The sequence below is a fragment of the Sebastes fasciatus genome, chromosome 3, assembly GCF_043250625.1.
Source record: "Sebastes fasciatus isolate fSebFas1 chromosome 3, fSebFas1.pri, whole genome shotgun sequence".
Lineage (NCBI taxonomy): Eukaryota > Metazoa > Chordata > Actinopteri > Perciformes > Sebastidae > Sebastes > Sebastes fasciatus.
This window is the reverse complement of record NC_133797.1, coordinates 22,797,784-22,822,194: the sequence shown is the minus strand read 5'-3', so window position 1 is coordinate 22,822,194 and position 24,411 is coordinate 22,797,784. Positions and strand designations below refer to the sequence as shown.

At 41.2% G+C, this 24,411-nt stretch overlaps 1 protein-coding gene across 1 annotated transcript; it reads right to left on the bottom strand.

Moving 5' to 3' along the window:
- Positions 1-13,407: 13,407 nt before the first annotated feature.
- hapstr1b (HUWE1 associated protein modifying stress responses b) lies at positions 13,408-20,520 on the bottom strand. Its single transcript, XM_074629657.1, has 4 exons — positions 20,068-20,520; positions 15,713-15,797; positions 15,290-15,561; positions 13,408-15,184 (listed from the first exon to the last, which is right to left on the bottom strand). The coding sequence occupies exons 1-4, from the start codon at positions 20,264-20,266 to the stop codon at positions 14,946-14,948; spliced, it is 795 nt and encodes a 264-aa protein (XP_074485758.1). The 5' UTR covers positions 20,267-20,520; the 3' UTR covers positions 13,408-14,945.
- Between the last annotated feature and the right edge of the window lie 3,891 nt (positions 20,521-24,411).

Here is a 24,411-nt window from a genome sequence, read left to right as displayed (position 1 = left end):
TTTTGCTTTTCGCTTTGACACCAAATCCTGCGCCGTCGTCTTATCTGTCAACTCTCTTTCGTCCCATGTGTGAAATGTTACTCCTGCTACTCTGTACAGAGCAGACACTTCCACTTTCAGATTGTAGCATCGGCCGTCCAACTATGTATTGATAACACGGCACTGATACTCGAAAATGAACTAAATGCATTTTATTTCTATAAAAAAAAAAGCCAAATGACGGTGGGGATGGTGGGCAAGTAATGTAATCGGTGTATGCCCGACCACCGTGTAACACCGTTACCACCGACTACCACGGAAAGCCTAGTGTTCAGTAGCTCACACAATCTGTATAAGCATATAAATATAAATATAAATGACGTAAAAGTTCTTTATTCGATATCCAGAGCATTAATATAGCAGCAAACAACTATTTGCTATGTAAAGACATAGAGGAGTAATGTCTACCTGAGCAGAGAATGAAGTCGCTCTCCCTCTGTGTGTGTTGTAATCCAAGTTACTTGGTTGACATCGCCGGGTTGGCCGTACATGCCTTTTCATGCATGTGAACGTGCCCCACTGGCTAGCTCACGATGGCCGCTATGCACTGCTCTCATACGATGGTTACAGCTGATAACGCCATCCCGACCGACGGGAAGCGTAGTGCCCACCCTCTGGTTCCCCCCCAGGTTGACACTGTTATCTCTGTTAGCACCTTTATCTACGAGCCGCCGGCTCAGCTGTCGCCATGTTGAGAGCCGTGCGGAGGCTCCCAATCTTGCGTTTAAAAGTCATATAAATAAATAAATAGATGAAAGTTGCCAATAAAATAAAAAAGCACCACATAGTCCTTGAAGGATCATTGCACAGCAGCCCAGTCACATGAAAAGGTGTGTGAATGACATAAAGCGCAAGGCAATAGCGTGTAGTAAGAACTCTGTTCTTGCTTAGGCGTGCCATTTTCACTCCATGTAGTCTGTACTGACTGCAATGTAATGATGTGGAATAACAGGGGCGAAAGACCACTTATGTTGGGGGGCGGGCAGGCAGGCGGGGACATGGATGGATCGAAGAGACCAGTGTTTTAATGTGTAAGTCATGTTAGTGACTACGTCAACCTACTATACGTGAGTGGCTTTGTTGTCCCCTGCTGTTACTGCACCTTAATACACTTGTGTAATATTCACGCCTCAGCAAGTTCAACATGACACTGTTGGACAGGCGGGTCTATTACACGCTTTGGCGTGATATTGGGTTGTGCACAGAGTACAGTGGGTAAGGGTCGTGGGGGGAGAGGGAGGGAGAGAGAGGGGCAACCAACAGCCCAGATCATGAGCCCCTGCCACTGGCTGAAGCGTTGTAAGGATAACTGACATTGTCCAGGATGGCCAGAAAGTTACTCCCTGTGGCCCTTTTCACCAGCCTGTCCAGCCACCTAGTGTCCTTGTAAGTCATGCCGCCTACCCGGCAGACCGCAGCATAAAAAAGGATACTTGCCACCGCCGACTGATAAAATGTGCAACATTTCACTGCAGATGCCAAAAGGGCCGAAGCCTCCGTGGGAAAAAGAGCCAGCTCTGCCCCTTTGGGTAGAGGGTATCTGTGTTCAAGGACCAGTCCAGCTTGTCTTCAGATGCACACCTAAGTATATGTAAGTCTGCACCACCTCAATGTCCACCCCTCGAACGTTGCTTACGAGCTAGACCTGCGAAAATCCAGTACCAACTCCTTGGTCTTGGAGGTGTTCAACAGGAGGCTGTTCTTATCGTTCCAGTTGCTGACAGGAAATGGGTAGGAAAGGCAATACAGGGGCCTGACGAAGAACTCCAGAGTATTTCGGGATGTGGCAGGACTCAGAGTTGTACTTTAAGTCTGCTGTGTACAATTTGAATAGGAAAAACAGTCCCCTGTGGAGTCCCAGTGCTGCTCAGCGCCGTCCTAGAGACACAGTTACCCAACCTGACGAACTGTGGTCGTCCTGTCAGGTTACTGTGATCCAGAAAGCAAGGGATCCACCCCCATCCCCTAAATGCGCTCGAAAAATCAAAAAACATAATCCGCACATAACCACCTGGCTTATCCAAGTGAGAGTAGGCCCGGTGGAGCATGTAGAGGACAGCATCGTCCACTCCAGTGTGTTCCTGGTACGCAAACTGTAAGAGGTCGAGTGCATTTGACGTACTGCAAAAGAGTGTTCGGGCAGTCGGAAAGAGGAATAAAGCGCCTTTGAGATGATGGAGGATCTGCATCCCCCAGTTATTGAAACTAACACCACAATGTGACAGTCACGGCTGCTTTCTGCGTTTATCCAGGTGTAAAGAATAAGCAGAGAACACACACTCACACTTCCTCCACTGTCCATGTTCACAGGACCACTTTCCTCCAAAAATGACTTGTGTCTGTAGTGATGGAGAGGTGGCATAATTCCAGAAAAAGGATGATGTGTAACTGAATCTGCTCAGTTTTACAGATGGACAGATTTTTCCCTACACATTCATTCACATTCAGTTCACACTATTTGATATAGATCTGTACTGTGCAGGAACTGAATAACTGCCTTTTCAGTCAGCTGGGGGTTCTCATGTTGGAAAGATTTATGAAGGAAGATTGCCGATCTAAAAAAAAGTTCTATACGACTTAGCTTTTCCCATGGGGTGGATGACTTGTTTTGACGATATACTGTATCGGCCTTTAGCAGTGTGAAACCTCAATAGTTGGACTCCAGTCCCCTTTTTGAAAATGGGGACCATCTTCCATGTCTGTCAGACAAAGGAAATGATACCAAAATCCACTCAAATTTAAAAAAACATAGATTTCTATCATGTCTTTCTTAATACAATAACCACATGGCCATATGTATGTTGAAAGAGTTATTTGTCACTGTAATCATCCCTCCCGTCCATCCCAGGCAGCAACCTCCGGTTCTGAAAAGTGAAGCCAATACCGAAGTGCTTTAAACTTGCATTCTCTCTAATAGCCAGCAGGGGGCGACTCCTCTGGTTGTAAAAAGAAGTCAGATTGTATAGAAGTCGATGAGAAAATGACCCACTTCTCACTTCAATTGCTAGTTTCAAGTCTTCTTCAATACAGCATGATGTTCATTTAGTAAATGATGGTCCCATTTAGAGTCAAATAGACCATAAAGCAGGGTATGCTTTAGGGCGTGGCTACCTTGTGATTGACAGGTCGCTACCACGGCGTTGTCCGGTCTGGGAGTTGTCCGTGTTTTTGTCTTACAACTTTCACCCTTTCACAGTGTGTTTTCAGTTAAAGAAAGTTAATTGTAACATTATGGTCTCAGTTGTACTTAGCTCCACACTCTCGTGTGACTTCTGGTTGCAAAAAAACAAGATGGTGACGGTCAAAATTTCGAACTCAAGACTTCAAAACTGTAGTCCACGAACCAATGGGTGACGTCACTGTTACTACATCTATTCCTTTATACAGTCTATGTTCCATACTCATGGAAAATATGATTGCAACCAAGTGTGACTCCAATACAAGAGATGGGTGAAAAATCTACAGTCTTTTTAAAAAATGCATTGTAAACTTCAGCAAGGACACAACATGTGAGGAAATGCAAAGACTGTAACTTTAGAAAATACCCACTTGATTTGGCTAACTCAAACTGATGAAGCCTCATTTTAGCTTTGGCTAAATGTCATAATATATTTTTATATGTGGATCTCTTCTCTCACATTTATCATCTCCTCACAGCCTGCATGGAGAAGAGGAATGATTACAGCGACAATACCTCTTTCAATATACATAAAGGCATATGAGTATTGTATTAAGATAGGCTTGAAAACTCATCCTTTAAGCACAACAGGATGTCAAGATGAATCGCATCCTCCCCCGCATCTTCCACTTACCACAGGTGTAATTTCATGAGGAGACGAGGAGACTTGTCATCGCTAATATTTCATATAAATCATTTATCCCCCTCAATTAACTCTATAGAGTGTCCATGGCAATCTCATCTCTCCTCAAACGTATGAGGGAAAGAGAAACAGACAGACAGAGACTCTGCAGCCGCTGGTTCATACATCATGGTCACTCACACAGCAGAGCAGTAAGTGCATTAGGGGGAAAGTTTCACTTTGACATTCAGTCATCAATTGAGTAGTAGCCTAGATAGACAACAGTGGATACTTATCACAGTTGATATACAAGCTGACATTTTCTAACAAGTTAGCAAATGTTCTATTTTTACTTGTAGCCTATATTATTTTAGGTTTATGTATTTCTTCTTAATTTTTTTTTATTATTTTCAAATAGATAGTAGTAGTAAAAAGTACAATATTGGCTTCCAAAATGTAGTGGAATAGAAGTATTAAGTAGCATTAAATGGAAATACAAGCACAAGTGCCTCAAAATTGTACTTACATAAAGTACTTCAGTAAATGTACCTAGTTACATTCCACCACTGCTTATTTCTCTGCAGTTTTGTACCACATTGCACAGTGTAACATGCATATTTTGAGTTAAGCAGTGACGTTTGCATTTCTTTAAATGAGCAATGTTTATATTTCTTAAGGTGTAAAATACCTGAATGCTGATCACCCGCAGTGGGCAACTCTGTTTAAGTGAATCCAGCATAGAAATAGCAGAAAGTTTCCTCTTTCCTCACTGCTATTTCCTCCAGTTCGGATCAGTATGTCATATTAAGGGCCAGACATATAGTATAAGCAGTACATTATGCACATGAATAGTATGCCATTAAGAGCATAGCGCATTTCTTTAAATGAGCAATGTTTATATTTCTTAAGGTGTAAAATACCTGAATGCTGATCACCCGCAGTGGGCAACTCTGTTTAAGTGAATCCAGCATAGAAATAGCAGAAAGTTTCCTCTTTCCTCACTGCTATTTCCTCCAGTTCGGATCAGTATGTCATATTAAGGGCCAGACATATAGTATAAGCAGTACATTATGCACATGAATAGTATGCCATTAAGAGCATAGCGCTCTCATCATTGAAGAATATAATTGTAGTGGCTTGAGCAGTTCCCAGTAGACGACTCCCCCAGAGCTGAAATGAAAATTATGCCCTTTCCACTAACAAGCTTTCTAACTGACCTCCACTGAGGAAATGGACTCTTTTGAATCTTCGAGCACTGTCCCTCCCAAATTATATGTCTAGCAGGTTTAGGAGTTATCCTCCCACCTTCAGGCAGTAATCTTAGTCAAGAAGATCAGTGTGTCCCTGCACCTGCTGAGCACAGGCAGGTCAATGATCTGTCTCCTCATCCTGAGTCACTTCCTGACACACATTTATAAGCTCGTCCTGCACTGGACCTGTTCAGCTCACACCTTTCTGTTCAATTCTCTTCATTTCAACAGGCTTAAAAGACCTCCTTTCTCAAATGGACAGCCTCACTCAGCATTCATGTCCACCAGCAGGTTCTTGGTTTGCTGCAGTAATTTGTAGACTTTTTTGGTCACTTGGGGACAGCGGAACAAGCCAAAAACACACCACTGACATAATTACACCTTATAAAGTTGTAGTGAGTGATCAATTGTTGCCTTATCCCTGTATTTAAACTAGGGCTATTTTCGACCAAAGAGTCACCTAAATTCATTGTTGACTAATTGTTTAGTTGATTTAATCGACAGATCTGTGAAACTGAGTTTCTCCACAAAGAATCACAGAAAAGCACCACTTTAAACCTCGTGTCTACCAGAGATGTGGAAAAACCAAATGAATAGCTTGCACACTATAGGGCTCCATTGTTCATTAATTTATTGCATGTATGCAATAAATTAATGAACATTGGAACCCTGCTGAGCTATTCATTTGTTTGTTTTCATGATCTGCTTTTTTCCCCATGGTCTGCTCACTTTAAACTCAGCACCTACCCTGTCTTGGATTGGATGTGGGCGTATATATATTCTTTTCTTTACCAGAGATGTGCTCATACAGTAAGTTTCTTGGAAATAAACCATTCAAAATTGACAAATCAACTAAAGAAATCTTAGTCGACTGAGACCAAAATGACCGATTAGTCGACTAATCGACTAAGAGGGGACAGCCCTGATTTAAACGATTGTTGCGTCTCACGCTTCTCAGGATTTTCACCTTCAACTGCAGCTGTTCAGAAGAAGTCATAAACACTTTTGCCTTCAGATGTGGTCGAACGTTATATTGTACAAACTAGTGTGTTTCCTGCATACTGACACCTTTATCTTGGAGTCATGTTTCTGGTCACCTGATTAATGATAAGTCCAATATTTTCATCTAGCTCTGTTTTGGTCTCCACCAACTCCTGAGGGAAATATTCTGCTCTTTAGCTGCTAAATGCTCCACTGTGTTCACCAGCTAGTCGCTGATTTTGTCTGTCTGTCGTTTGGTGCTGAGCAGGTAGAGTAAAGTGGGTTTTAAGAGCTTTTTTGTTGGAAATAGCTGCATGTTGCTGCTGCTGTAAATGAGCTTGATGAGAGCAGTGAGACTGAATAAAAACAGTAAAGTTGTGAGCTGTAAAACCAGAGTCTAAAAGGCTCTGTAGAGCTTAGGGGAACTGCAGAGTCTTTGTAGTTTCGCTGCTGCGAGCGACCCCAACGTTTCACATAGCAGCTTTAAGGATTACTTACATTATCAATTAATTGTTTTTTAAATTAATTTATTTAATCATTTTATATATAAAATGGAAAACAGGAAAATGCCCATCAGTAGTTCTCAGAGCCCAAGGTGATGTCCTTAAATGACATGTCCTGTTTGACCAACAGTCAAAAACCCCAAAGATGATCAAATTGCACTGATTTACAACGACACGTCCCGGCGGTCTAGGGGCCCCAACGCCTACAGTTCCTGTCATCTCTCTACAGTTGGTTATCCAATATAGGCAAAAATGTCCCTCTGCCTAAATAATTAAAAGAAAACAATGATATAAAACTGTGGGAAGTAGATTTCATTTGACAAAGCTAAAAATGGCAAATGTTGAGTTTAATCTCATTTTACAACATAAAACACAAAAGACAATTAATCAACATTTTAATGAAATCGCAGGAGGCACAGTATTTGTTAAAGGTGAAATGTGTGCCAAATTACCATTAAATATTGTGGTGCTGCAGAGATGTCCTGACCTACACATCATATTCTACAGACTTAAAGGTGCAGTGTGTAGGATCTGGTGGTATCTGGGGGTGAGGTTGCTGATTGCTACCAACTGAAGCCTCTCCTGTGTGCCAAGCGTGTAGGAAAGCTACGCTGGCCGACGCAAAAACGCAAATGACCCTCTCTAGAGCCAGTTGTTGTAAGAGTAGCGTAGCTCATTTGGAGCAGAGCCAGTGCGTAGTGTGTGTGTGTGTGTGTGTACGAGGGAAGTGAATGGTGAAGCAAGAGAGAGAGAGCGGCGGAACAAGTAACGTCATCGACTGTGGCCAAAGCAGGAAATGTTAACAGAGTTTGGTTTGTCCGTTCTGGGTTACTGTTGAAACATGGCGGTGCAACATGGTGGACTCTGTGAAGAGGACCCGCTCCATGTATAGCTATAAACGGCTCATTCTAAGGCAACAAAAACTCAACGATTGTCATTATCAGGTAATTTATACACTAAAGAAAACACACTTATTAATAATATATTCCATTTCTGCCAATAGAGCCCCCCTAAATATTACACACTGGTCCTTTGAGAAAACATCTTTCTTTGGTACAGATTCCTGCAAAAATTGCAATTGCAATATCAGTCAAAATAATCGCAATTAGATATTTCTTCAAAATTGTTCAGCCCTAATTACAAACTTACAACATCACAAACTGAAGAATAAAAACAAGACTCAATGATAGTTAAATTACTTCAACAATTAATCCATTATCAAAATCTTGTCCATTTTCTTTGAGCTATTGACTAAAAGTAATAGTTTCATTATGAGAAGTAATCACCAACGACTGGCCTCATCTACACATCTCCGTGTCCTTGACCTCCAAAAGAAGAGCACCACAGGGTGACGTTTAAAACCACTGGGCTGAAAACAACATTTTTCTGTTTTGCAGGCTCCCTTTTCCAAGTTAATGGTGAGTCCAGTGAGGACCTGAATGTGAGCGATGGAGCCACAGAGGTATACAGCACAGGTCGGGGCAGTGTCGAAGGCTAATGGCTCACCGAGTCACACCAGGTAAAGCCTGCTGAAAAATTTGAAATGTACCAAAACAAAATATCACTTCAAGCACAGAATATTGGAAAAATGGAGCTGTGCTGAAGAGAGGGCAAGTGGGACTGTGAGTGTGTGTGTGAGGGCAAGTGTGTAGGTGTGTATGAGTGAGTGAACACATAGAGGAGCTGATCCTATCAGACTCTTGTCAGGTCCTGTTGGGTTTTTCTATATAAACCTGTGAGCAAAGAGACTTGTGCTGCACTTACACTTTTTTTAACCCCCCCTCCTGTCTATATGTCTCTCGCTCACACACACACACACACTCTGACAGTCTCTTCCTGTTTTCCTCTGTCTTTCTACATTTCCCCTTTTCTCACATCATTAGTCTCCCCATGTCTCTTCTTGCTCTTTCCCTGGAGCTCAGTGAGGATTTAGGCCTCCTCTCCTCCTAGACTCACCTACATCCTTTCATCCTGTTCCCTCCTCTCATCCTCCGCCTCCTCCTCACTCCCCTCTCCCTCCTTTTCTTCTCTCTCTTCTCCCCCTCCCACACCCCTCTCCTCCTTGCTTAACCTGCTTCCTGAGCCCAAAAAATAAACCCACACACACAAGCAAACACACACTGACACATTACACACTGTGCACACGCATACAGAATCAAGCCCAAACCCATCTGCAGCCAGCAGCACAACATCTAATCCTTATGCTTGGGGAGGAGGGGGACCTCGCAATCATTCCTGCTCTCTCTCTCTCTGCCCCACCACTCATTTTCTTTTCTTCAATCATTTTTCTCCATCCTTTAATGCGTGCCCAGCATCCCACTGGTAGGTGTTGCGTTTGAGGACACACACTGGAACTGCTTTAGACCTTTTTTGTTTAGTCCAGTGGTTGTCACTCATGTGAGTACGAAGATGCACGCGGGCTAACGTTCAAAACCACAAAAGCCAATTTCACTCATCGGCACACCTTATAATAGAAAAAAAAAAGAAGTGGAATAAGCTGGTGTAGTATTTGGTCAGGATGAAAACCTGAAACCTGTAAACTCTGCTGTGACACATGAATGAAAGCACACTGGTCTTGATGTGTGGTGATGCTGCTGCGCTGGACGCTGCTGCCGCCCTGTGGCCGCGCGCCTGAACCGCAACCCCTCTTTTATAATGACCGTTTGATTTTTTAGAGGAGTTGCATCACGACCCTCCCTCACACACACACACACACACACACACACACACACACTCCATCACCACCACCACCACCACCTCTACCTCCCCTCTCCATCCACCCCCACCACCACCATCGCCACCACAACCCCTCCTCTTCGGGTTGGATAAATATTGCTGGAAGATATATAACGTGTTGCTATGGTGATCAGCTTGTGGGTTTCTTTTTTTTTTTCATGCCATTTGTGGAAGACAGAGACATGCTGGTGCGGAGGGAGCTCTGAAGATCTGGTGTGTGTGTGTGTGTGTGTGTGTGTGTGTGTGTGTGTGTGTAAGCATGTTTATGTTTGAGAGAAAAGGATGGAGGGATGGGATGGGATGGGAGGAGAGGAGAGGAGAAGGGTGGTGGTGGGGGGTCTACTTTTGAAGGGGAGGAACATTCACAAAAACACAGCAGACCCAAAAATAGGAGACAATCTCTCAGACCTTGTGTTTTCATGCACGCCACGCACCGCTCACCTACCGTAGCCTGTGTGCACAAAACTAAAACCCCTCACTAGCAGCCGTCTCCAGGGAGCGTTTAACCTCTCTTCCTCTTCCTTCCCCCGTCTCCTCCACCACCTCTCCATCTCCCACCACCACCACCACCCCTGCTCTCCGGCTGCTCCATCTCTCTGGGGACACATTCTCAGTCTGCCTGATTGGCTTCTGTTTATGTGCATGTGCTAATGTGTTTGTGTGTATGTGAGTGCATAAGCATGCTGTCCTCCATCAATTAGCGCAAGCTGGCGCGGCAATTAACATCGCCCATTGTGTTAACGCCCGTGTACGTCGTCGCACATCCCGCACGTGCACACGAGGGATAACTAGTGCATCATTGATCGCCAGCTGTCTGCCATTGAAGACTCCCTAATGGTCAAGCCCACACAAAAAAACACACAGTTGCTATGACGGAGCGGACGTTTGTATGTGTGTGTCAGTAATGGTTCACAAGACACACCACCACCAACTCTCTCTTTCAGACCAGACGGCATCCTCGGAGACACCTATATGTGTGTGTTTATGAGTGCGTGTGCGAGCTGATACCAGCGCAGCCCAGATGGCCATCTTCGAGGGGTTTTCTGGAACATTCAGACACTTGTTGCTTCTCGTCATGTCTCTCTCTCTCTCTTTCCCTCACACACACACACACACAGGCACACACACACACAGGCACAGTGCTTCTTTTGAAGTGTGAAACAGCTTGCGGTCAGCTCTGCTCCTCTTCCATGGTTCCATCAAATAGCAGCCTTTAGAGCCTTCAGATACATGATGAAACAAAAACAGCCGTGCGGTGTTAGCAGAAGAAAGGGAGAACAGATATTCTCACTGGATAGACGGTGCAGATCTGTATCCTCCTCTTGACTGGAGGAGTCAGGAGATCAGATAGTGGCGTTTACTTTGGGTGAGCCCAAAAAAGTTGATCCAAAAGTGCTGTTGACCTGGTGTCTTTCCTCTAAATCAAAGGCTGTGTCACCTCCTTTGTTAATGACTTTAGCGTGGTGGTTCTTTGGCAGTGATTTAGTGAAGCAGTGCTTGGTTTCTGAGAGCTGTTGTGTGCAAGTGCTGGCACTGAGGTCAAACCAGCTGTCAGATCAGTGATAGACATGGAACCAAATACCTGCAAAGACGTCTGCTATAAAAGAGGAAACACCATTTTTGGATTTTAGGAACTGTACCAAAGTTAATTGAGGGCAAGGAGGGGTCAGAAAGTGGGAGGGTATTATAATTTTTCTTTTCGCTGAAGGGGGATAATCTCAATTTTTAGTGGAGAGCAGGATAGGTTCTTATTATTTTTTCCTCACTCTGGATATATATTTTATTTATATGCCCTGTGCTCCGTTCATGTGCCAAATTTCCAATCTCACTTCTTCTGCACATATCAGTGGTTGAATTTTTGTTCCATTACGATATTGAGGTTTAAAGTTGGAACGTTTTAAATTCTTTATGCGTTGCCTCTTTTAGTAAATTATGGTTAAACAAGTAAAGAGTTATATTATTTTTAGATGCTGAAGAAGGCCTTTTGAGGGCCCAAAAGAAACAAGGTTCCGTACAGTCCCACATAAAGACAGCTTATACATCTACCAAGATTGTACAATGCTTTACATTTATTTTAATGCAAAAAAATATTTTGTAATCTGCATTGGGATCCAGATCTGCAATAAAATACATGTAATGACAGACAAATAAGTTGATTTTGGACCATTCCTAAATCAAAGGATGAATTTGCAAAATTTGAAGTGAGTAAGACTGATAAGTTATGGCCAGTGAAAACGGACATGTTGCCACTATGAGTTGAGATATGCATGCATTGTCTAAATTTGGAGAAATAGGACTGGCAAACAAAAATTTGGCAACACAGTTACAGAAATTGGCATGGGATATCAAAAAACAAATTAATAACTTTATACAGAGTTATCCTGTAGGTTTTATGATCCAAATCTGGTAAAGATTGGATGAAATTTGTAGGAGTGTATATATACTGTATGTAGCACTAGCTGAGTCAACATTAGCTGCGCTAAGTTTTGAAATAACTAAAAGGGTTGATTCAGATTTTTTTTTTTAAGTGTGGTTGTTTGTATACTCCTGCGTCCTATGAGGTAAAAATTACTGCTTTTGTGAATGAAGTCTGGTAGCTTTGAAGAGAGTGATATAACGTCTTCAGTTCCAGAGAAATGTACTTTAGCCACCTAAAAATGTTTTAGTGTACGCTGTATTTAGACCATTTTCAGCGCTTTACCTTGCCATCAGACAGAAAATTCTGACGGGGAACTGAAGTTATATTGCTGTCTTCAAAGCCACCAGACTACATTCACATAAACAGTAATTTTTACGTCACAGAACACGGGGCGTTGTTTGTCTACCGCTGCGTCGATCGGTTAGTTTATTTGTGTTATTGTGTGACTTTCGGATCTGAAAGCCATCTAAGTTACTGTATGTAACGGTAGCATCGTCATCGTGCAGAAACCTACGCCAGGTTACGTGGGAAAAAAGTTTTTAGAAGGACTTTGAAAAATAGCTTTTTGACACTCAACATACATACTTCGACCAAACTTTGAATGTTCAGATTTTAATACATAAGGAACACCACTGGGAAGCTACAGAATGATATAAAAAACAAATAAAATAAAATAAATAAATAGTGGAATCGCCCTTTAAATACTTTTTGACATATCCTTCTCACTAACAGACACTCAAACAGGACTGAAAGCACAACCTTCTTGGCAGAGAATCAGTCATAAGCTTTCTAAACTGTCTGATATCCATGTCGCTCCAGTCTTTCCTAATCACATTCATTATTTTAGTGCTAAAATATGCCACAGCCTTGGAAGTACATAACTACCTCTGATTACTCATCAGTGTGACTACAACTGCACACTAATGCACTGAGTTACATGACATCGGTAATTCTGTTATTTTAATAATTTTGTCATTATGGTGTTTGTGTGTCTTAGTAAGTGGTTGTATTCTCTCCCTCTGATAATTTATATCCTTGTTTCTTAATTTGCAATAATAGTTTACCGCTAATAGAATAGTAATGATCAAACTGAGTGCATGTTCAATATTTTATTATCTGTCTATTAATGTGGCATTTCAGGTCCCTGTCAGTGTTTAGCAGCACAAGCTTCTTTTGAGGAGGGAAGAGAGAAAGCAGAACAAAGTAGTCTGCGTCGCCCCCGTGTGTTCACAACGTTAAACTGCACAATGGTCTCAAAATTTGTTTGAAGTTTGTTGACAACGTGCTTTCACAGAACTCTGCTGTACAGCTGTTAGAATAACAAACTGAGATATACAACCACTACGCTCTCCTTCCAGTAGATCCTTTATTCTTCTGCCCTCGGCAACTGATGACAGAATAACTGAATATCAAGTTCTTTCAAGGAAACAAAGGGATGATTAAGGGATCTGAGAATGAACAAGACATTTGTTAACTGAGCAGGCACTGCAATAGATAATAGCTGAAAGGTTTTTCCACTTCATTGCACCTTTTCATCCTTTAGACTGGCTCGGGGTAATTCATGGAAATATCACTTTTGAGAGTACAGATTATCCTTCAAGACCTTCCCAAGCAGATGGCCCAAAGAGTCAGTTAAATACCAAATCCAACTGGTAGGAAACTCAAAGACAACTTAGACAAACGCTTGTATTTTCTTTAATGTCAGAATCGTTATTGTACATGGACATCCCAATGGATTTGCACTTCTTTTTACAATATGTACCACATATAACAGCACCTACATGTTATTTACACACATTACACAAGATTGTATCACAAAGCAGTGTGTGTGTGTGTGAAATTAGCAAAACAAGTGTCCCAAGCCTTGCTGAACCGTCACACCCAATAGTTCAGGAGTTGGCTAAGCAAAATAAAATACCACAGCCATCGGCCCCGGCTAATTAACAGGCAACTGCCCCCTGTAATTTTATAGTTTTAAAGCTGAAATCACATGTGTGAAAGTGTAACTCCTAAATACAAGAGACAAAATGATGACAACGCACCAGTTTATGTTCTGATCAAAGGGCCAAATGTAAACATAAAGTAGGTAAAATACAAGCTTTGAAACTGCTCTTAATGCAAGAACCATTACTCTGTCAAATGTATTTTGATGCGTACAGGGAAACTGTGTACATTTGGATTATTTGTAAACGGGACAATAGCAACAGTGTGATTGGAAACTTACAAATAAGAACGCAGGACATGGGTACTTGAGCACATCTTTGTTGAAAATACATCTCGCTTATCTCTCGTCACCCCACTACTCAAAGTGTCAGCTAACTCTGACAGTAATTATAGTCACCATTATCTGTGTAAATTGGACTGACCTGCTTTGTGATAAAACCCTGGTTTGGGCCGCAAAGAGCAACTAAAAAAAAAGGATGAATTTAAGTAAAACAGAAAATAATTCGGTCAAGTGGGCGCTGGATTTGCCAGAACCCCGCATCCACAAGCACACATACAAACACTCACACACACACCCACACTCACTGTTGCACAACAACCAGAGATACTGCAGCAGCTTTCTCAAAGGCAAAGACAAGTACAACACAGTAAGTGGCAGTTCTGCTGTCAGATACGCAAACACACAGAGCAGCAGCAGAATGAGATACACGCTGACAAGCATTTTGAGTTCAGCCGCACAGCGAGGAGGTGGTTCAGCCTCCCGAGGAGCCCGGGTTTCAGTCCAGTCTGGTTTGGCCAGCACTCCACAGAGGAGAAGGAGGAGGAGGAAGTATGCTTGAGGAACAAGGGGAAGATAACTGCAAACAGTAGGCACCAGCCCGGTTCATGTCGGATGTGAAGAACAAATGAGCCCGGCCAAATAAACAATGTCCAAACGCAACATTCTGCAATTTAAGGATTTCAAGTGTGATGTGTGCTCGCTTCTCTATCAGATCTACTGGGGGCAACCAAACAAACAGGAGAGAAAATGTTCTGGAAAAAAACAACACTATGATGGAGAGGATGTGTGAGACAACAGAGGGGGTGAAGAAAGAAAAATAAAGACGGGAATAAATGTGTGGATTGATAATAGTTAAGTTTCTTTATTTGTAGCATTGCAACGAAGATGAAAAGGAGGAAGATTTCAATGGTTGGCCAAGGCATCAGTCCTCGTCAGCTGTCCAGTCGGCCACCAAGGAGAGGACAGAGGAGGGATTAGTGGTGTAGGAAAAGTTCAGAGCATCCTGTTACGTTTATGAGTAGGTGAGTCTGTGATGACGTCACTACAGGGGGCGGGGCCTCGTTTACGGTTGGCTGTGGAATCCAAATGGAGCGCCATCTCCTCAGCAATGAAGGTGTTGAGGTCCACGTCATGAAGGCCATTCCTACGACGACCGATGGACTGGGCAGGGTGAGTCGGGGAACCAGGAGGACCAGAACGCACAGAAATGCCTGCCATGGCACCGCTAAGGCCTGGAATGAAAAAGAAAATAATGAGCCACGGCAAACAGTATGAACTTTAGCGTCTCATTCAAATAATCCAACAGCTTCCTTCCTGAACATGGCGTCTTGACCTACCATGCAGTGCTATGGCCTCTCTGAAAGGCTGCAGGTCGGTCTCCACGGAGCTGCCCGTCTCTGGAGGTGATGGTCGGCTTGCAGACACCATGGCAACTCTCGGCGGGGCGCGAGCTGTCCGTGGAGGTGGAACTTTGCCACACAGGAAGCTGATGAGGTCCTCGCGCCTGATGGTCCTTCTGCGTTTCTTAACCCATGCAATCACGTCCTTATTCCTGCGCTGGTGGCCTAAGTGGATGCCCAGGTCATAGCTCCGTTGGCGGGCCTCCATACTCTCTGTGACACATAAGGACAAATGTCTTAAGTAAATCTGGACACCACCATCATCTACACATCTCATTTACATACAGTACTTCTTGGACGCAATACTTAATTCAACTAAAACAGACAGTGAACCACAAGATGGGTAATAGTCCAAGTTACTTGCCTTTATACAGGTTAGTGACAGCTGTGGCTGCATTCTGGAAGGGCACCCAGAGAGAGAGGCCTTGCTGCTGGCATACTCGATCTGTAAATTAGATTCAAAAAGTTAGTCAGATCAACTTTCCAATGACGTGGTTGTTGTCACATTCCCCTTTCTCAAGCTCAAATTTCTCTTTTAGAGAATTCTAAATAGTAGGACTGGCCCAAATACCATTTTATGGGCTTTGATGCTTCGGTGAGTAATATTCGAAAGTATTGGAAGCTTTGCTGCGTGGTGTGGTGTGGCGCGGCACGGCACAGCGTGAATGGCTGACATGCTCTTCTGTCTGTCTCCATTTCGGTGTCCGGGACAGTGACGCTACTGCACTGCAGGACACACACGCACCTCTACACACAACAAACAGCAATATCCGTCTGATAATAACCAATAACAATGAATGTTGAATTTAATTAAAAGAATAATGCTAGGGGATTATTCCTTATTTCATGGGCTGTTTGGGGATTTATCAATATTATTATTACATACTTAAATATAAATTAAAACAACAACGAAGCATTCAAACACTGATTTGTAGGTTGAATACCATGTCAATGGTCAACGCTTCGAAGCATTTGGGTCACTAAACACTCAGAAATGGGCCGCTAAAATACATACTTGTGTATACCCAAAGAGGAAACTAACTGGGGATGGTGTTTTCAAACTTAATCTAATGGCTGCCTTTAAAAACATCCAATGTCTCATTATACCTACCTGTACCTCAAACACAGGTTAAGAAAAAGAAATTGCTAACTCCAGCTAAGGATTGGGTTTACCATAAAAAATACAAGTACAAAAGCTCAGGGCCTATGCAGTTTTCCACTACCAGTAATCCTGCAAAACTTTGCATCTAATCTGCAGGAGCTGTCCATGGGGTTTCCTCTACAAATGACTCATTGGTATTACATTTTATGAAGATACAGACTGTATTACAGTCTGATCATACATGTGGGGGGTTGCCTGGAAGCAGAAGCATTTTGCCAAGCAGGATCTCTAGACTAATAAGAGGGGGTTGGGGTATAATGACAGCACATGACAGGTAGTCATGTCTGGCAATAGGTGAACAAAGCCATCTTGAACATTCATTTTACTCACAGCAAATAATTTACTGGTCAAACCTAAACAACCATGATGTCACCATTTTAAATAGAGGCCCACAATTATTTCCCATTTCAGTTATGTGTTAATAGCAGAAGCTGACAGGTGATTTCCAAAGTTGTCAGTGTTCAAAGCACTCAAGCAGGGCATGACAAGACTTAAAACAAGAAAATGTTTACTTTAAATCTTATCGCCACTTTGTTCTGGATATTATCAACAACGCAGTCATCAGCAAAAAACTCCATGAGCTCGTATGTTTTAATCAAAATCTCTTTGTGTGCCGTTACTTAAGGAGAACCTGTCTGCCATGGTGGCAGGTGACCTGAAATCTTTACCTGCCACAGCCAACATGTCCCCTGTATTTGGCAGGTGGCAGGTGCTACACTGTGTTCACCCATTCACTCTGTATCTTTTATATCTCTATTATTGTTTTTATAATTTTTGTATACCTGTACCTCTCCTGTGTTTCACTCTGTTTGCTGATGTTGCTGCTTTGACACCTGAATTTCCCTCCGGGGATTAATAAAGGTTCATCTTATCTTAATGTCATTCCCTGCTCTACAGCAAATAACTTACTGGTTAAACCTAAACAACCATGATGTCACCATTTTAAATAGAGGCTCGCCCACAATGATTTCCCATTTCAGTTATGTGTTAATAGCAGAAGCTGACAGGTGATTTCCAAGATTGTCAGTGTTCAAAGCACTCAAGCAGGGCATGACAAGACTTAAAACAAGAAAATGTTTACTTTAAATCCTATCGCCACTTTGTTCTGGATATTAACAACAACACAGTCATCAGCAAAAAACTCCATGAGGATCTTATGTTTTCATAAAATGTCTTGTGTGCCGTTACTTATCAATATCTACCACACACCAAATGACTCATTGGTATTACATTTTATGAAGATACAGACTGTATTACAGTCTGATCATACTATGCCTGGAAGCAGAAGCATTTTGCCAAGCAGGATCTCTAGACTAATAAGAGGGGGTTGGGGTATAATGACAGCACATGACAGGTAGTCATGTCTGGCAATAGGTGAACAAAGCTATCTTGAACATTCATTTCACTCACAGCAAATAACTTACTAGTCAAACCTAAACAACCATGATGTCACCATTTTAAATACAGTATAGTATTATTTCCCATGTCAGTGTGTGTTAATAGCAGAAGCTGACAGGTGATTTCAAAGGTTGTCAGCGTTCAAAGCACTCAAGCAGGGCATGACAAGACTTAAAACAAGAAAATGTTTACCCTAAATCCTATCACCACTTTGTTCTGGATATTATCAACAACACAGTCATCAACAAAAACTCCATGTATGTCCATGTATGTTTGAATCAAAATGTCTTTGTGTGCCGTTACTTATCAAAAGCCACCACACATAGAGTTGCTTTTTAAAAATAATATTTCTTAACATAAGGAGAACCTGTCTGCCATGGTGGCAGGTGACCTGACATCTTGACCTGCCACAGCCAACATTCACCCTGTCATTTGGCAGGTGGCAGGTGCTCATATCATTCCCTGCTCAAACCTAAACAACCATGATGTCACCATTTCAAACACAGTATAGTATTATTTCACATGTCAGTGTGTGTTAATAGCAGAAGCTGACAGGTGATTTCAAAGGTTGTCAGTGTTCAAAGCACTCAAGCAGGGCATGGCAAGACTTAAAACAAGAAGATGTTTACTTTAAATGCTATCGCCATTTTGTTCTGATATTATCAACAACACAGTCATCAGCAACAAACTCCACGAGGATCTGATGTCTTAATCACATCTCCTAGTGTACCATAACGTATCAAACATCTACCACACGCACACACCACACTGCGGCATTACCTATCACTGTTATTATCATTATAGACCATCAACTAAACGAGTTTGTGTTCAGTCAGTCAGGCTAACTCCTCCCTGTGTATTCGCCATTTTGACGAAGCTAGCTAGGTAAAGTGTTACCGGACTGGACAGAAACATGTTCAGTGTGAGACATTACATGTGCTTCAAACAGCACATACCTGAGTCAGCTGGTGAGCCACTTAACAACAGTGTTTATGGAGGAGTTTTAGCTCTGGAGGACCTCTTGACAGCTCAGATTCAGCCCCGGTTGTACCACCACATCTCTGACACACTGACCGGCTGTTAGCTGCTGTTAGCTGCTGTTAGCTGTTAGCTGCTGTTAGCTGCTGTTAGCTGTTAGCTGCTGTTAGCTGTTAGCAGCTGTTAGTGGCTAGTTAGCTCACAGCTAGCTGTTAGCTTCCATCAGCAAGTAACGGACCAGAGTCATCATACCGACCGACCTCTCTGCTGGAGAGTGCCGGAGAGAGAGATGTTAACTGAGGGTACAGTAGGTGGTTGCTGCTGTGTAGTTATTCTATTGTTTATTATTTAACTATTTATGTTTCAGTGTATTCTTGAAAAGTGCTCTACAAATAAAATTATTATTATTATTACAGCAGAGACTTTATAAAAGAAGCACAATCATGGCTGCATATGGCAAATACACTGCCCTAAATTCAATTAACCCTCTCTGGCACTTCCTTTCATGAAAGTGGATCAAGAAGAAAGACATGTTCTTCAAGTTTAGAAATGATTATTAAAAAGTCTAAAAGGGAAGATGAGAAGCAATGGAGGATGAGGAGATTCATGATTAGTCATATGGGTGTTTTTTTTACTGTAGGAATTCATATTTTAGTAAATCAAATTGACAATTGTCATATTACATCACTCTCTATTCTCCTCATTCACAACCTCTCTTACTAAAAAAGCAGGAAAAGGGGTATTCAATATAGGCTCTATATACCTACACAAATATACTATGCTTAATCTTTGCCCTGTTAAAAATCTATTATTGCTTGGTACTTTTTTCCTCATTCACAACATCTCTTACTAAAAGGCAGGAAAGGGAAAAGGGGTATTCAATGTAGGCTCTATATAGCCTACCTACACACTGTGCTCATCTTTGACCTGTTAAAAAACCTATTATTGCTTGGTACTTTTTCCCTCATATTCAGCCACCATGAATGAAAACAAGTTTAAATGAAAACACCTCTTAGTTGTTATGTTGTGTGGTGAAAACAGCTGTGAGTATAGCTACCACTTAGCCTCTCCAGTGGCCCTTTGTGTCCTCCTCAGCTAGCAGCATTAGCAGCATTAGCAGCATTAGCTCTGACAGCCAGCTTTAGCATTAGCTTGTGAACTTCTCTGTGGTACAGACCTTTGTAGAGCTGTGCTACCGCCGTGGCCGAGTTTTGAAACAGGTGCCACAGTTTCTGCTGGCTCTGCTCCGTCTCCTCCTCGTTTGGATGATCGGACCTTTCAGCCTCTGCTAAGCACTGTCGTTCCCATTTGGAGAACCAGTGCTCCGGGCCGTGCTCCTGGATCTCCGCTTCAGCCTCCTCCTTCTTCTCCTCCATAGCTAGTTAGCTTAGCAGCTAGCCTCCGTGTTATAGGATATAGGGTTGTTTTGGTTTCCTTAGAGATACGTAGCTGTCTGTATTCTATAAAAAGAACTACACAAGCATAACAGTGTATAGAAAAGAAAGAAAAAGCTTGCTGTTAAAGTCGCATTGTGATAATTGTTTTACCGTCCGCCCCAGTGTAAAACACACCACACTATACAGACTAACACGATGACAACACCTAAAGAAATCTCTGGGTGTTAAGCCACGCCCATTCTCTCGCTTGTGCTGAGCGGTGATTGGCTAAGGTTTTTTTTGGAGGCGGGTCCTGGTGCTGAACTCGAAGCCTGATTGGACAGCAGCTAAAAAGAGAGAAAAGGTCAGAGAAAAACAAAGTTGATCCCTCCCCAGGACGTTTTTTTTTTTCTCTATAGCCTTGTCATACAGCATTCTGTACAGCAGGGGACAGCCTGTGGCCATTGGAAATGTGGGCCATGACAACATGTTGTCAAAAGTATAAGGACACCCCTGTCTACACTAGGGTGCATACCAAAAACTGTCAATAATACTATACAATAATATATAATATAATTCAAGATTCAAGATTCAAGATGTTTATTGTCACGCCGGTTGTACAGGTACAAACGTGTGAAATACTTTTTGCTGGGAAGCTCCATTAAAATAATAAATTATATTACATTTACATTTAAATTTACATTACAATTATAAAAGGAAATACTTTATACAAGGGCATATTAAGAACATATGTATTAAGAATATATACAGTATATACAGTATAAGAAATATTTTTGTGTAAGAATTTGTCGAATTAATTATAGATTTAAAAGTCTGATGGCCTGGGGGGAAAAACTGTTCCTCAGTCTGCTGGTGTGAGTCCTGGGGGTCCTGTATCTTCTACCAATATATATATATATATATAATAATACAATAATAATAATAATGTGTTGCTGTTTCTGTTGCTGCACAACCAAAGTGAATCACATCTTTCTAGGTTATGTTTAACTGTTCAAACACGTCACACAACTTTGAATGTTTATCTGGTATTTATTACTTTTTGTTTGTCCCCAGTAGTGATCTATTATCTGTGTCTTTTTTGAGTATTTCTTTATTTTTGCACCAAATATATTATATTTGTTTTATTATTTTGTTATTTATTTGATTAGAAATTATGTTAGGATTTATTTTATTTATGCATTAAATTATTTTTGTAGAGGTATCTGAAACACATGGCATAATTTTATACCTATTTATATATATATATATTTAGTGTGTTGTCCTCTCCTTTTTAGAAATGTACCAGAAATGATTTAATGCTGAAATGAAAATAAAATAAAGCTTCTAGCTCATTAAAAAACAACAACCCTGTTTACACTAGCAAACATACTTTGTAATAATAATAAATTGGACTTGTATAGCGCCTTTCAGAAACCCAAGGACGCTTTACAAAGGGGGCACACAAAATCATACTAATAAATAACAAGGAGGAGAAACTATAGCTAAGTAATTAAAAGGGTGATGTGTAGGAAGAGTCAGCTGACATCATAGGCCTTGATGAACAGGTGGTGTTTGAGGTGTTTTTGAAAATGTCCAGGGATGAAGCATTTCTTCTTTCAGGAGGGAGAGAGTTCCAGAGGGCGGGGGCCTCGATGCTGAAAGCTCTGTCGCCAATGTTCTCAGCCGGGTGTGGGGGGTGGAGAGCAGACCAGTGTCTGATGATCGTAGTTTCGGGGATGGAGTGTAGGGTTGGAGAAGGTCGGTTAGGTACTGAGGGGCAAGGGCATGGAGGGATTTGTATGTGAGAATGAGAAGGTTATAGTTGAGGATTTTTGTGTGCTTTTGATCTTTTTACATTCTCATGTGCAATATCACTGTTCATTGTGTGCAATATTAATGTCCAACATGTGCGATATTACTTCTTTTCCTTTTTTTTTAGCTTACTTTACCTTTTTTATTTTACTTATTTTATTTACTCATTTTACTAAATGCATCTTACTTGATTGTTATTCTTTTAGGCCTGTCATACAGCATTCTGTACAGCAGGGGACAGCCTGTGGCCATTGGAAATGTGGAGCCATGACAACATGTTGTCAAAAGTATAAGGACACCCCTGTCTACACTAGCATGCATACCAAAAACTGTCAATAACCTGATATTTTCAGGTTGAATTTCCTTTCATTCTCACTGTGCAATATCATTTTCCACTTGTGCAATTTTGTTAATAGTCTGTTTATTGTCAATACTGTATATACTGCTCCTATTTTTATATTTCCTTCTATTTAAATGGTTCACATTTTGTTACACTTTGTTTAGCTCTTTTTGTTTACTGTGTTAGCTGATGCATCTTGTTTTTTGCACTATCCCCTTTGCTGCTGTACATTGCAAATTTCCCCACTTCGGGACTAATAAAGGAATATCTTATGTTATCTTATCTTATCTTATCTTATACTTTTTGTGTGCTTTTGATCTTTTTACATTCTCATGTGCAATATAACTGTTCATTGTGTGCAATATTAATGTCCAACATGTGCAATATTACTTCTTTTCCATTTTTTTTCAGCTTACTTTACCTTTTTTATTTTACTTATCTTATTTACTCATTTTACTAAATGTATCTTACTTAATTGTTATTCTTTTAGGCCTGTCATATAGCATTCTGTACAGCAGGGGACAGCCTGTGGCCATTGGAAATTTGGGCCATGACAACATGTTGTCAAAAGTATAAGGACACCCTTGTCTACACTTGCATGCATACATCTGCAGGACAGATAATAATGCATACAGTGCACCTTCATAGACTAAGCTACTAGAGTTACCCTGCACTATACTCATTTTTAACAGTCTCTTCTGCACTTTTTAATAGTCGCTTCAGTTACACTGCACATGTGTTATACCCCATACCCCTAGACCCATGTCCACCCGTGACCCAGCCTCCTTCCCATATGCCTTGGCGTTCCTTCAAGCTATCTCAACCTGATCTCGACGTGGCGGCTTGGTCACAAACTTTCTAATTTTACCACTAAACAGTACACTAAAAGATGATTCTGAAAACATTTGAGGCAAGAAATAGGCATTAACGTAACATAATCTTGATTCATATTTGATCAGTGCTGCCTAGTTTGACCGTTTGGTTGGAGTTCGCGAGTGATTGACAGCCGGCTCTCATAGATAGCAGCTTGACAGCAGACCTCAGATCAGCTCTTACTGCTTGTTTTCCTCTGGTCTGTGAAATCTTGCAGGAGGACACCGGAGGACACCGGAGGACACCGGAGGACACCGGAGGACACAGAGGCACATGATTTTTTTCAGGTTACTTATTTCATGTACTACTGTCACGATATAGCGACCTTTTTATAAAAATAACTTTTTTTAATCATATTTGCTCCAATCTCGCCTACTTCAACTTCAAAGACTACATCATAAAAAATGTGCATTTAGGTCTTTAATGCACATTTTTGCACATTTTTAGATTATAATTTAGTCTTTAATGCACATTTTTTGTAATATGTACATACCTGTCACTATAAATATAAATCCTACTCACTGTACAGACAGTATATAGACATCTCCACATATATATATTGTACATAATCATCCAGTCCTTGTACATCCATCCGGTATTTATTTCTTTGAACTATTTGTATTGTTTACAAATTCCGAACACTTGACTTGTAAATAGACTTTTCATTTAATTTTAATTTTTATTATTGTATTCTGTTATTGTTATTATTATTATTATTATTATTATTATTATTATTATTATTATTATTATTATTATTATTGTTATAATAGTCTACGTAAATACATTTAGAGAGCTGCATAAAAACAGAGTAAAATTCCACATATGTATACACTTGGTGAAATAAACCTGATTCCGATTCCTACTACATTGAGAGGGTACATATACACTGAGAGGGCTCACCTCTTTGCAAATGAAATAAAGTATTGACTGAGTTCGTCTTTGCATGTAAGCTATTAATTCAAAATCAATACAGTGTTTTTGAGAATCGATACGGTATCACAAAACATAATATCGTGATACTCGATATTTTCAATATTTTCTTACACCCCTAATCGAGAGAATCATTAAGTTAGTAAACTGATTCAGTAATGTCTGTAATGCTGCAATATTTACCAAAAGT